Raw genomic sequence first — 14,061 nt, forward strand, 5'->3', positions numbered from 1 at the left:
TTATTTTTAAATAATTTTATTAATAAAAAGTAAAAAATAACTCAATCTCAACTCTCACAACTCAATGGACACAAACACAAAACAAAGGTTTGACAAACATTAAATCAACAAGTTTTTTTCTTTCCTCTTCATAAGTTTCTTTTTCTCCTTTAAACTTGAAAACACATCAGGGGCCGGTTTCACACTGGTGGTATGTTGTGTGTTAGATCAGTCTTCATCTTATTCTTAGATTAGTTTAATGCAAATTAGAGTCCGCTTTACAGAAACGCCCTGAAAGGATGAGTTTAAAAGAATGGTTTAACAGTAAAAGTTTAAATAAAATAAAATAAAATAAAAATTATTCAGGGCGTCTGTAAAACTGGTAAAACATGGTTAACACTCTTTGCTGAATTTGCTGCTGTTTGATGCAGCTGCTCATTCACGTTTTTCAGTTTAAAGTCTTACTTTACCCATAATTCAAAGCAGGATTAGTCCGTTAATATAGAATGTCTATCTGAAGTCTGTTAGTTTGATCAAATAAAAAAAAAACATCTTGATTCGACTGTTAATGAACTTCTATTAAGACAAAGCATATATTATAACTATATGTGGGACTTATCCAAATAAATCCACTTTACAGATTTTTAAATGCAGCTTGAATCTAAAATGAAATAACTGGACTTCATCATTGTGAGTCCTCCTCATCAGGTATAAATGTTGAGTCATCTGCAGTCTGTTGGTCCACGCCTCGTCTGTATTCCCACTGAAGCTCTCCAACGGCGAGGGTTCGAACAAGCATGGCCTCCATTGTGCCGCTGTCCAGAGGCGTGGAGGAGAACCACAGAGGACTGTTGGGAACGCAAGAGCGATCTGGTTGAAGGTAGAACAAGTCGGTGCGCTGCGTTACCGACTCCGAGCTGGATGGACGGACAGAAAACAGAAAATAAAGAACAGAAAAAACTTTTTCCAGGACTTTTAAGTTTTAAGTTAACTTGCTCTCAAACGGTCGTATAAACTGAAATTTTAGACAAATTGACATTCATTTGGCCATCAGGTACAGTAACAGTTTTACAGAACATTCATCTTCTAGAAAGTGAAAGTGATCGTTGCACTTACAATAACATCACTGTGCATGTATTTATCAACCATTAGATGGAGATGTAACAGTTTTGCTCACAGAAATTAGACTAAACATCTGTTAACCTGCTTTAAAGGTGTCATACAGTTTTTACTCCAAACAGTCGAGTTTCAAACAAAATACACACCCATGTTTATGTAATCTGAGTGAGGGGCTAAAATACAAAACATTTCCAGGATAACATAGATTATTTCCACAATATTTGGTCATTTTAATCAATATCCAGGTGTTTCTAGGGCTGGAAAACTAGTCTCTAAATAATCAGGTGTTTCCATGACGAGCAGGAATCGAGCCGTAAACTGTCTGAAGTTAAAAGAGAAACTCATCTTGTTCACTGTTTGAATAATATAAAAGTTAATCAGTAAGTTACAGTATATTGTGTTTTTATGTGTACTTAATGTGTTTATTGTCTTCCTAGATAAACTCGGTGAGCTGTAATACAACTTTGAGACTGATAATGTCCACATAAAGTCCCTTAACATGGTGGCGTTTACCTGGACTTGTTTAATAAATAATTAAAACTATTGATAATAGTACAAGACACGAAGTTACTAAAGACAGACAACAGAAAATAAAACGTAGTCAGACGTAGCTTGGAGACAAGACAGATTTGAGGATTACTCGTCGTTGATCAGTCACATAGTCTATAAATCACAACTTCAAGACAAATCGGATTTTAAAAGTCGTGTAGTGTAACCAAAGCTGTAAACAAGAATGACTGATCATATCTAAAACCATAACATCATATCAGCAGAAGGGAGGACAGAAAAAAAATGAAATATAGTAAATAAAAAGTCAAAGAAAAGAAAGAAATTAAAGCTACAAACCACTTAGAGAGGTAGAACTCGTAGAGTCTGACTGGACAGCGGAGAGGATTCTCTGTGTTCTCCATCATCTCCAGGATATCTTCTTTACTCTCATGTTTCTTACACTTCTTAGCCGGGACGCCGTCTGCATCTGACACACACGCACACACACACGCACGCACACACACACACCAGTGATTTTTACACAGTCTAAGAAGACGTTAAATGTAAAATCAGGCCTCAGCTTTATTGGTACCTGACTCCGCGTCGTTTCTGGATATTGGACGGTAGAACCGCAGGAAGGCGGTCTCGGTGCCGTCCGGGTTGGTTTTGGTGCACTGCGTGACGTGGGCGAAGGACAGCTGGCGGTGCTGCTCCACCGTGGTGAACCCGAAGAACTTGCAGCAGAAGAAGAGCAGAGTGTTGAGGAGGACGATGGGGGAGTACGCCCCCAACTGTTTACAGTCCCACAGAAACTCCTCCTCCACACTGGACTGGATGCGACCTGCAGAGAGAGGCACCGGTTATAGATCTGATCGATCTGATCGGAGACAGAAAGAAAAAGACACAGTGACTCACCGCTGGCTGTGACAGAGGGTTTGAAAGCTTTCAGGATCTTGGTGAACCGAGTGGAGAACCTGCTGTAGATCCGGTCACTGAATATGTTCTCCATACGGTCGTTATCAAACAGGTACTACAGAGAAACAACAAAACAACAGACTAAACAACAAGAACTGTGTGAAGAAGATAATTAATGTTTGTTTGTGCGTATGAATTCCTCAGCAGAGGGAGATGAAATTAAGAAAAAACTACAACTCAGAGTTTTTTGTTAATTATTTAGTTTCTTCCATTTACTGACTGCTGCATAATGTTGTAAACAAAAAATTAACAAAAAGATGAATTAATAATATATAAAAATGAAGTTAACTTAGGAATCAGAAACAACATCACCCCTAAATAAGACCTCCAATTACTTGTCGAGCCTACTTATACCTCGTTAAAGTGGGAATAAGGAACTTTCATTTTGTGTTGATTTTGACGACCCGTGTTTCCACCGACTCGTTTCATTGATTTTAAGGGGAATCCGATCAAATCCGACCTTCCTGACAAGAATAACTAAATAGAAATACCCAAATTTCTTGCTTATGTAGGTCATATAGTATTAAATTAAGTTCATAACCAGTTAAAAACTCCTTGTAGTATGTTGAACCCACTGTATCTCAGTTTCCTCGTGTCAATAAACTTGATAGTGTCTTGTAGTCTAATAGTCTCTTTATAAAATAGTATAAAACATCCAGTTGGGTTTCATTAGCAGGTACATGGTGCATATATATTCTATGAAGTGTCCGTGCACAGTGAGGCTAATCTTACCTGTTGTATGCTGAGACAGAGGTAGAACAGGTAGTCGGGGGAGTACGGCGCTCCATCGGGTCCTTTCACCTCAGTAATGAATCGGCAGAGGCCGTCGCTCAGCTCGGTCGCAGAGCAGCGAAGAACATCTTCACTAAACGTTGCAGTGCGAGCTGATGGAGAGAGTGTTAAAGGATTGTGTCAGCCATTTTGAAAGCCCGGCGTCATCTGATTCCTCATGTTTAATCAGTTCAGGGCTGCAACTTACTCATTTCTATTACTGACTTAAATGTTATTATATTATTTTTAATGATTATATTTTAATTTTTATGGCCTTTTTTGAACAGATAAAATGTCAGTGTCCCAGAGATAAAAATAAAGTCAACAAATTGCTTGTTTTGTCTTCACACATGAGCTAGAATCATAAATGATTTGATTGTTTTTCCTTAATAAATGTTAATTAACTGAATATTAAAATAATTTAGTTGCTAGATGAATCGTTCCACCACTATTCAAGTTAATATAAAGGTGTTCTAAATAACCAGTGGGTTATATTTAGTGGCATCTACTGGTGTAGATGCAGATTGCAACTCCCTCGTTTCACCGTTCTATCTTTCAAATACCGAAAGGAGTTTTGCAAATTGCACAATATCTGTTTAAACCTGCATTTGTTAAGTGTTTTTCTAGATGTTAACAACAAAGACTACTGTAAAAAAAAGGAACAAAAACAGAATAACCTACATGAAACGAGGTCCAGGTCGGTTTGTGATTCCCTCAGCTGTATCCATCTCTTCCAGGCGTCAATCCCACACTGACTCTTCAGCTTGTGCTGCTTTCTAGACGTGGACTTGGAAAAGTCTCTCTGAGATGTCTCCTCATCGGCTGCCTTGGAGACCCGCTGCAGCTTACGACCCTTGGATAGAAAGAACAGACAAAGATTACACCACGGAAAAATGAAACTAAAACTCACTTCCCAGGTGATTTGTTACCTTATTCTTGTTGTGGACTTTCCCCACAGTTTGCTGTAATAGTGGAGGGACCTGTGCAGGACTCAGTGAGCTCTCAGGATCCTCTCTCATCTCCAGAGGAAGTTGAAGTTCACTGGTCATTCCCACGTCTTTTCCGTGGGTGTGTGTTCGACTGGGCGACCCGAAGATGGTGTCAGACAAGAAGTCCTCCAGGTTGTTGATAGTGGCCTGATGATCTACATCGAAGCTATCACTACTGTGCTCTGGAAATAATGAAGATAAGTTTGAACCAGTTTGAAGCTGCAGAGTTTATATGTTTATCTAGATCACGAGGAATTGTCACATTCACCTAAAAGTTTTTACATATTTTTTTACCTTTATTTAACCTGGCTGGTCTCTTGGCATCTAAATCTAAATTTCAACAAAGTCCTGGCCACAATTATGTTACACAAACTAACATTATTACAAATAATAGATATGAGAAAACAGAATACTTTTAGTTCACAGGACCTCCATGATTTCCCAGCAGTCATCTAACAGAGCAAATCTGTATTAGAAACTGTTAAAAACATGCTGTATATTTAGGTAAAACCACTGCACCCTTACCTCTAAATCAGCTTTAACTCTCGTCTGACAAATATATAGAGTGAATAAAGAGCAACAGTTTCCATAATCAGCTCTCTTGATGCAGCTGTTTCTATCAAATATCTCACCCTTTGGTGTGTGAATTTCCTCTTTTGTCTCGTCGTTCTCATCTTGTGTTTCCTTTATCTCAGACTTGAAGTCGAACTCTTCACCGAAGGAGACGGGCTGAATCCTCTCCTTCACGGGTTCCACGGTTTGGTCAGGGCCGTCCGGCGTCGCAGGAAGAAACACGGGCACAGGAAGCTGCGGCAGGGACAGTTTGGTAAAGTCTGTAAAATCTGATAGTGGCACCTGGAGGCTGTGCTGCTTAATCCCAACCACACCAACATGCATTGGTTATAGGACATTTAATATTTAATGGATAAAGTGACAGGAACCCAAGTAGGGCGGAGAGACTGGGAATGACTTGTGGCAGAGGTTCCTGGCTTGACTCAAACTGAGAATGTGGGTCATAAAGACGCCTGATATTTTATCTCTTTTAAACAAAGATTTTGTGTTTTTTTTTATAAAAGGTGTTTCATAATACCGGTAAGGGAAGGCCCACAGGCTTTGGTGTGTACTGGCTGTACATGCCCATAGGCACAGGAAGGTACACCGGCACCGGGAGAGGCAGGACTACGACTTTGGGTTCGAAGTTGTCTGCACACAACAGAAAAAAAGACAACAACATCAAAGATCTTAATTCATCTTAAAGATGATCACCGAGCATTTAAAAAGAGTCCTGGAAGTTTTTTTTTTTTTTTACCAGTCTGTGTTTCTGTGTTGACAGTCTGTGTCGTACAGGAGATGCCTTTGTTATGGACCAACGGTGTGCAGAGCATGGACTTGTTCTTCAGTTCCTTGGGGACTGTTTGAACACTGGCCTGAAGAGACAGACAGACAAACAATGATAACAGTGTATGGCCTCTGATGGATGCGTATGTGGAGGATGAGGAGTAAACTTACATGTCCAACAACCTTCGTCTGAATGTCACAGAGAGACACTGTGGAGAAATCTGAGTCAGTATATGAAGCATCTTAATTTCTCACAATTAAAAGTTATTTAAGTGAGTATTTCCCACAGGAGGACAGTCTGGGTAATTAACATAATGTCTGTGTGAGTGTGTACCGTGCTGTGCAGAGCTGGCAGAGGCATCGGGTTGCTTAGCCAAGGTGCCAGCAAGCGAGATGACGTTAGCGATGACAGGGGAGGACTCCACTGTTCCTGCAGATTTGGGAGGTGAAGAGACTGTTGCTGGGAAACAAAGAGGGGCTGTTAGTAATTGAGCTCATAATATAAAAAAGTAATTAACAACAAAAGTCAGACTAGAGGTCCTTGGGAAGCTCCCATCTCGTAAAAACCTAACAACTGGACCCAAAGCAGATCTTGGGTCACTAACTGAAAGTCATCCTCAGGTCTGGAGCACATTTAACTTTAACTGCTGAAGGTCTGTGTAAAAACCCACTGACCAAAGAGCCATTATGTAACGTTTCTACCTTAAAACAACAGCTTCACTATCATTTGTGATGCTGCACTGAGTTGTAATGGGGTGAATGCTGCCTCCGTCATTCTCTGCTGCAGTTTCAGTGACGTAGGGCTGTGGCCTCAGGTGAATTTACAACAGTTTTCCTCTAACAGTAACATTGAAGACTCGATGCCAAAAAGGTCACTATAAGGCCATTTGATGGTGATCTGAGTGATAGGCTAGCTAGTTAGCTCAGTCTGTGCTTTTCGGACTAGGAGCTCAAAGCATCGGGGGAGTGGTGGTATATTTACAACGCTAGCAGAGAAGTTTTGGACCATCAGGAGGAGCCGGTATTCAGGTGTGGGGAAGCCGGTGGGGAATTGTGCCAGAACCAGAGCTGGGCGAGTGACCAGTGTTCATAAACAAACATACAATAATAACACACACCTTTATTGACCATCTGGACCTTTTTGTTGCAGAAATGTAGGAGACATTTGAGGTCACAGAAGTGTTTGACCTCTCCCAGCATGGGAAGACTCTGCCTCAGTTTCCCTTCGCGACCGCAGGTGTCACACTTGGCAAGCTGAGAGAAAACAGACGAGAGCAACAACTATATTTTGTTATCTGTCCATCTGCTGATTAATTATAAATTATAATCTTCAACTGTCCACAAGTCAAAGATATAAGAAGTCTGAGAAAACCAGCAAATGTTCACATTTGAGAAGATGGAAACTGTTCATTTTTATATTATTTTGCTTTAGAAATAAAATGAATAAAATAAAGATAAAAAGTAAAAGGAGTCAAATGCGAACATTCAAACAGACAGAATCCATCCAAAAACAAACATATAGAGCTCCTAGAAAAACTCTAAATATTACAAGAAAGCCAAATGATTTACAAGATCCAATCTGAACTATACATTACCCACCTACAGTTTAAATACCACATTATCTACAATAGGCGGGTAAACTGTGCAATGGCTGAACTTCCCCTCTCTACTTACATGACAGAAGAGCATGTTGTAATTTGAGTTGCATTCTTCAGAGCAGAACTCCTCTTCAACGCCTTTATACTGAGCTGTCACCAACGTCTTAGAGGTGGAGAGGCAGTAAGCACACAAGTGACAGTATTCCCCCCATCTCTCTTCCAGCTCATGGCAAAAGAGCATAATGCAGCCTGGGAGGAAAGAAAGTAGAGAAGTTTTTAATCCTGCTTTTATTTTTACGAATTTATGTCAGTCTGTCTGTCTATGTCTTCTTACCATCGCTGCAGAAGTAGCAATCTTTGTCGTTGACCCTCTTGACATCTTTGATGATCCTTTCATTCTTGCAAAATTCACACTTGCCCATGGTGTTGTTGACCCTCTTAAACTCTTGAGAACAGGCCTGACTACACACAAAGTTCATTTTGCCCTGTAGACAAAAGACACACGGTCAGTGTCAAAGTGTATGTTGCCATTTCTAAGCTATCACAGTGAGAGCTTTAACAACTGGTACAGTCCAACACTGTCAATGTTAGATTCACTGGTTTCAGTTGGATTTTTAAGACTCACTCAACGGCACTCCCACAATAGTGGGGAAACAAAAAGTACAGACCTTCCCTGTTAGTTTAAACATCTGCTTCTTTAAATGTTACTATCACAGCCTGGTAGCTTTATGCTTGAGCTGCATGTCCTATCTTTAAAAAAAACAGACCCAACAAACCTTTTTCTGGACAACTTTGGGTGTCGTTTTTAAAATGCGTCGACACTGTGCACATGGTAGTTTCTCCGGTGGTTTGAGGAAATCACACTGGGTTTGGTCGGAGGCTGCTGTTGGGCTGGTGGCAGCGTTCTGCGTCTCCTGTAACACAAAAGAAAAAAAGGTTTTAAACTTTCAAATGTGGTAATATGGTATGGTATTGAACACTGTATGAGCTGTATTACCTTAAAAGCCATGGCACAGGTTAGAGTACAAAAGTTTCTGATGGAGGCATCCGACATGGCGAGGTGGCAGGCTGGCAGTGTAGTCTTACCACAGTTGTCACAATTCAACGGAATACCTGTGAGAAAAAGAGGTTTCACGATACAAACTTGGACAAATGGTAGAAGTAATTACTAATATCACAAATACTAATATTACATGTATGTATTATATTTAGTTTCAATGGTGCATTATTGACAGAGAAGGATAAAGAGCTCTTCTATTGTCAGTCCAGTACCTGACGCACTGACAGCCTGGATCTTGGCCGCCATCACACAACTGTTGGTACAGAAGAGCTCCACCACGTCCTCGCTGTTTTTGTTTTCAACCATATCAGACATTAAATGGGGCGTGGAGCACATGGCACACGGCTGCGGCGCTTCGATTTTCTGCAAAGTCCCAAAAACAGCAGCATTTTACAGCGTTTAGGGCTGAGAGAAACTTATTTTGGCCCATGTATTTTCTTTTGTTTCTCACTTTTATTGCTGCCTTTTGCTAAAATAATTATGTTTCGGCTATGCCCATATCCTGGGACACAAGTAGAACCTGACCCAGTTTTTTAGCTCGCAGATTAATTCTATTGAGCTGGAAACACAACAACTCAAACTGGACATCTTGTGAGGTACCTCTGAGAAATTCCATAAAAACTTGGCAACCCTTCACTGACTATGTAGAGGCCAGGGAATAAATATGCTGAATGTTTACACTGTATATGTACTGTACTGTATCTTTATTATCTAATATCTTTATTGTTTTTTATCTGTGTAATATTTTATATAATCTGTATACAAAATAACTAAAATACAAATAAACAGAACTAAAAAACTAAGTAATAATAATTGTTTAATTCCCATTAGAAATAACTAAACTAGACATTCCTACCAGCCTTTAAAATGACTTACAAAAAGATCTTCTTAAAACATATTTGTTGACATTTGACATTATCGTATTACCTGTTTGAACTGTACCAGACACTCTGCACTGCACAGTTTTATGCTGCCATTTTCCATCTTGAGCATGACAGGTGTGTTGCAGTTGGAGCGACAGTTCTCACAGACAGACAGGTTGTTCATGTTGCAGAAGCGGAAAAAACAGGGATCACTGCAGATCTTGTGGACGACGTCCTGCTGTAGGATCTCGTGTTTGATCTGCAAGAGGATAAACCAACATCCTAAGTCCATATAAACGTGGATAACAAAAAAGGCTGTGAGCTGAAGTGTTTATATCTGAGATCGTTCTTATAACAGGCAGTGTTCTTCATTATTACTATAAATAAAAATAGAGTTTTCTTTGTCTCTTACAACACAATATCTGCTGCACATGCTGCATTGTGACTGTGACGCGACTGGCACGATGGATATTCTAGTGGACATGATTGTCTTGTAGTTGAAAGAGGACAAGCAGGTCTGGCTGCAGAAATCCTTCATCGTCTCCTCATTATCCACCGGGGCCTGGAGGACATCCTTAGGCTGCGTTATCGCCCTGAGAGAACAAAGGAAGGAAAGTGTGTTGATACAGCTGAGGGGAGTGAAGCTGAAGTCGATTTAAATATCAGTAATTTAAACTAGTATGTGACTCACTGGAGGCAGAAGTGGCAGGTCTTCTTAGCTTGTTTCGTTTGGTAGAATTTCAAAAGGCAAGGAGTGGAGCAGAAGATGTTCGAGTGGGCTTTCCTCTGATAAACTGTCTCTCCGTCCATCAGGACCTTTTTGCAGTTGGAACAAGACGCAGGCAAATCCCTGTGGGTGAGAGTGGGCGCCGTGGACGTGGAGACTCCCGTCAACGAGAAGACTGAACCAATCTTCAAGTCCTCCTGTCAAAAATAGCAAGACGACGCACAATGATGTCAGTGGAATATGGCAACATCTCCTAGGATACTATTCATATTAATATTAAATCATTTTTAAAGCAGAATATTGGAAATAATGCAATGACTTTATGTACTTATTATTTATTTATGAATTCCTTAATAAATGTATGTAGTTTTCTGTTTTTAAAGAACGTGTAATATATCAATCCCTTTCTTTTTTATTTATCTTGAGAGGCCATTAATAGTCAAAATTTCCATAAAAATAAGTATTTATCTTTATTATTATTATCATGATCTATAATTTATTAATTTACTTATTTTCATAAATATAATATTGATGTTTTGTTGTTCTTTAGGTTGTTGGGCCTGATGTTCTGGTTGTATGGGTGTGATGGGGTGTTGTGATTGCTTTTGTTGTTTGAGTGTCTTTTGAGTGTGTTTATTGAGTTATTTTATGTTTTTGTAACCTCAAACAATAATGATGAGAAAGACCTGTTTCAATTGCAGTATTGTACTTAAAAAAAGTATAAAAACTTTAAGTATATGCATTTTATGCCACTGTCTACTTCCACTCCACTACATTTAAGATGTTTTAATATTATTATAATATATAAGATGATGTAGTAGTACTAATATTCAAAATGTTTTCAAAGCAAAGAATTTTCTAAAATCAACTTTTTCATAATTCCTGTAGTGTAACTTTTATTATTTCAAGATGTAGACACACATTTCTAAAATATTTAAATTAGTAATTACTTAATAGTTAAATTAAATACTTAAATGCAGCTAAATTTAGTTTTTAGAAACCAATTACAAACAGAAATGGCTTTATGAGTATGAATATTTGCTTTGACTAACTACAACAAAAATACTGCTTACATATTAATGCACTGCTTATAATAATCCTATAATCTATATAACACTTTTCACTTTATATACTTTAAGTACAGAACCCTTACAAATGTTTTATTACATAAAAGAAACATTTTCAATGCTGAACCTTTAATATAATGAATGTTTTCTCTCTGTCTTATGTGACGTATACATAAATGTATGTTTATGCTCTCTTGGGAAAAGCATCATGTGTCGTACCTTTTTTATCACATTAGGCTCGTCCTTGATGTCTTCTGTGGATATGGAGGGTGAGACACTCTGTTTGTACTCTTCATCAATGGGCTCTTGTTTTATCTTGAGAGGTGAAAAGAGAGAGTGACAGATGAGCTGTGTAACATTTAAAAGAGAAGACAACACTTCACAGGCCAGTGGAAAACTGATGTTTTTACATCACATATGAGGAAGAAAGGCATTAAAAAGGTGAGGTAATATAAAGAGACTCCTGTAGACTGAAAACTAAACTAAAGAGGGGAAACAGAAAAGAATACATTGAGTAGTTGTTTAATTTTATTTCTTACTGAAAGGCTACATGCCTGATAGAGGAGTGTACGTTGAAGTACCGTAAAAGTTCTAATAATAGCCTGGGTGTTAATTGCCTTAAATCACTGAACCCACCCGGCCTTTATTGGGGACAGGCGTTTTATTCCTTTAGCAAGAAACTCTTGTTCAGCAAAGACGAAAATACTGTCAAATTGTGCTGCTTCTCCTGAGTTTTGTTGACAACTAACAGCTTGAAATTCAAATTGTACAGCTGGTTTTATACATCCAAAGAACTACTATAAAGGCCTCTAATTGAGACCTGGGTTTATTTGTCAAAACGTGTAGCCACACCAGGCTAGTAAAGGAGACCTGCGTCTATTTGGGACCCTGCTTTTATTAGGAGTTTTACCGTACATCAGATTTATTGTTTGTGGACTCTCACTGTGATTGGTATCAACTACTAAACTTCTGGTATCATGGCGTCCCTAAAACACACACTGCAACTCACCCAGAGAATAAATACTCTAGTGTTATTGTTTGTCAGCAACAAAATCGGTCATATTGCTTTACTGTGAATCACATCCAAATGTAGAAACAATCTCCATGCTGTGTCTGCTTCAGTCTGCCCTGAATCAATGTATAGGCATTATTACACAAGACAGTATAAATAATACTCACACAGTCCAGATTCAGTAGCGACGGCTTCACTTCTTTAATGTCATTCTTATCAAATGACGGGCTGTTCCTTCCTATAAAGACAGAAGATGGTAAATAGGAGATCAATTCTGGTCTGCAGAAAGATATTTTCCATAGCTAGAGACTAATTTTCAGCACTAGTATAGATGGGGTAAACTGTGAATGCTAATAGATATTAGATATGCCAATAGATCAGCTCTAAAGGCCATTATTTATTATTTTTCGCCCGAAATTTAAAAATAAACACGATCTTATGTTCTCCAAAACTTTCATCCATCATTAAAGTTTTCAGAACAGGTTATATTTTTGTTTCAGCACACAGACAGAGAGGCTGACAGCTCAGCTTCTTGTCATTATCCATAGAAGGAGTTTCTGGTTTTAGTGAACTGAAGAATATTACTATTATATTATTATGCATATAACGATGCAGACAAATACAACCTATTCTTTCTCTTATGTTTATAAACTGCTGTCAAAGATCATAAATTGTTCTATAATTTGGTGCAAAAAGTACCTGAACAATGCAAATAAAGGTAGTGAAGATGTGACAGAAGAAAATAAATACTGTTAAATATAAATATAAATATAAATAAATGAAATAAAATGGCTGAAGTACCTGAAACGGTAGAAGATTGAGCTTTGTGTACCATCATACATCTGTTGCTACAGAAGAAGTCCAGCCAGCCCTCATCATTTCTACTGTCAACCATGTCTGAGATCTGATGGGACGTCTGGCACATTGGGCACAGCTGAGGCGTCTCAATCTTCTGCAGGAAAAAAACATCAACACCAACACCAACATGATTAACTTGTTAACTTTCAATGTTAAACAACCAATCCACTTCGCTGCAGTGCTGCTCTTTGAATCTCTCAAAAAGGAAGCTGTTTGTATAAGTTGTCTTATGTCTTAAGTTTCCTCTTAACACCAAAAATAATTATTTAAAACACAGAAATGTCTGTTTTTCTGTTTGTTTTAATATCCAAATAGCCACATGACAACCTGCTGCTTGTTGCATGATCCACAAATGATTACCAAGTGGTGATTTATGTATTACTAAAATGAGAACAGTTTTTCTGCCACACGGCATCATTTTTCCATTAATTGCAGCCAACTACCAAGAAAGGGTAGATCAATGCCAAAGTTAGTACGAGATTATCACACTAGTTGAAATATAACTGCATATATGTATAGAAATAATGCTGGTGGTGTAAAAACTATCAACCTTTTTTTTTCTTTAATAAAATAAATAAAAACTTTGTATTTATAGTGTAGTAATACTAATAATATATCATCTTCAGTACTGTATAATAACGAGATTATTCAGTGTTAATGTGGAGGTTGTCCTGCTCAGATGAAGTGATCATTATTGGGATGATTTCTGCACCTGTTTGAGTTTGACCAAACATTCTTCACTGCAGCTGGTTTTACTGCCGCCGTCCATCTTCAGCGTGAGCCGACTGTCGGAGCAGACGGAGCCGCAGACGTCGCAGGTAAACCCAGGCAGGTCGTTGACTTTGTTGTCGTTGATGGAGCAGGCGGACTGAGGCAGTCGTTGCATCGAGCCATCCGGGTTTAGCTTGAATTTGCACTGAGGATGACAAAGGAGCACGTTTATGTTACTGCTAAATAAATACTGTTTTCTCTATTTAATACAAAGTATAAAGAAATGGGAGTTGATCCAACAGATGGCTTCAGACACCACAACAGTTAAGACGAATGTAAATGAACACCTGTAGACTTTAGAGAGGACATGTGGATGTTTGTGTGTGTGACTATATGAGCCTCACTGTTGAACTGGGTGACATGTTTTGCTCATTGTAACTGTAAACTGTATTTTGAGTCAGTGTCGCTAGTTGAAATTACTTAAAATAGTCCCCAATAAATACAG

At 38.6% G+C, this 14,061-nt stretch overlaps 1 protein-coding gene across 3 annotated transcripts in view; it reads right to left on the reverse strand.

The window, feature by feature from the left end:
* Positions 1-14,061, reverse strand: part of LOC127357523 (zinc finger MYM-type protein 4-like) — a 20,331-nt gene continuing 6,270 nt past the window's right edge. For 2 of the 3 annotated variants that reach the window (XM_051389755.1, XM_051389756.1), the window contains exons 10-34: positions 13,558-13,761; positions 12,789-12,939; positions 12,155-12,225; positions 11,195-11,290; positions 9,873-10,105; positions 9,594-9,774; positions 9,246-9,440; positions 8,531-8,681; positions 8,256-8,371; positions 8,035-8,172; positions 7,593-7,743; positions 7,335-7,507; positions 6,779-6,914; positions 5,995-6,120; positions 5,832-5,869; positions 5,632-5,749; positions 5,413-5,525; positions 4,955-5,129; positions 4,263-4,504; positions 4,015-4,186; positions 3,295-3,446; positions 2,503-2,617; positions 2,180-2,428; positions 1,945-2,074; positions 1-896 (exon numbers count right to left, since the gene is read on the reverse strand). In XM_051389755.1, coding sequence (XP_051245715.1) covers positions 665-896; positions 1,945-2,074; positions 2,180-2,428; positions 2,503-2,617; positions 3,295-3,446; positions 4,015-4,186; positions 4,263-4,504; positions 4,955-5,129; positions 5,413-5,525; positions 5,632-5,749; positions 5,832-5,869; positions 5,995-6,120; positions 6,779-6,914; positions 7,335-7,507; positions 7,593-7,743; positions 8,035-8,172; positions 8,256-8,371; positions 8,531-8,681; positions 9,246-9,440; positions 9,594-9,774; positions 9,873-10,105; positions 11,195-11,290; positions 12,155-12,225; positions 12,789-12,939; positions 13,558-13,761 — 3,858 coding nt within the window. In that variant the 3' untranslated portion in view covers positions 1-664. The remainder of the gene's footprint in view (positions 897-1,944; positions 2,075-2,179; positions 2,429-2,502; positions 2,618-3,294; positions 3,447-4,014; positions 4,187-4,262; positions 4,505-4,954; positions 5,130-5,412; positions 5,526-5,631; positions 5,750-5,831; positions 5,870-5,994; positions 6,121-6,778; positions 6,915-7,334; positions 7,508-7,592; positions 7,744-8,034; positions 8,173-8,255; positions 8,372-8,530; positions 8,682-9,245; positions 9,441-9,593; positions 9,775-9,872; positions 10,106-11,194; positions 11,291-12,154; positions 12,226-12,788; positions 12,940-13,557; positions 13,762-14,061) is intronic. The other variant, XM_051389757.1, reaches the window with a different exon arrangement.

The sequence above is a fragment of the Dicentrarchus labrax genome, unplaced genomic scaffold, assembly GCF_905237075.1.
Source record: "Dicentrarchus labrax unplaced genomic scaffold, dlabrax2021, whole genome shotgun sequence".
Classification (NCBI taxonomy): Eukaryota; Metazoa; Chordata; class Actinopteri; family Moronidae; genus Dicentrarchus; species Dicentrarchus labrax.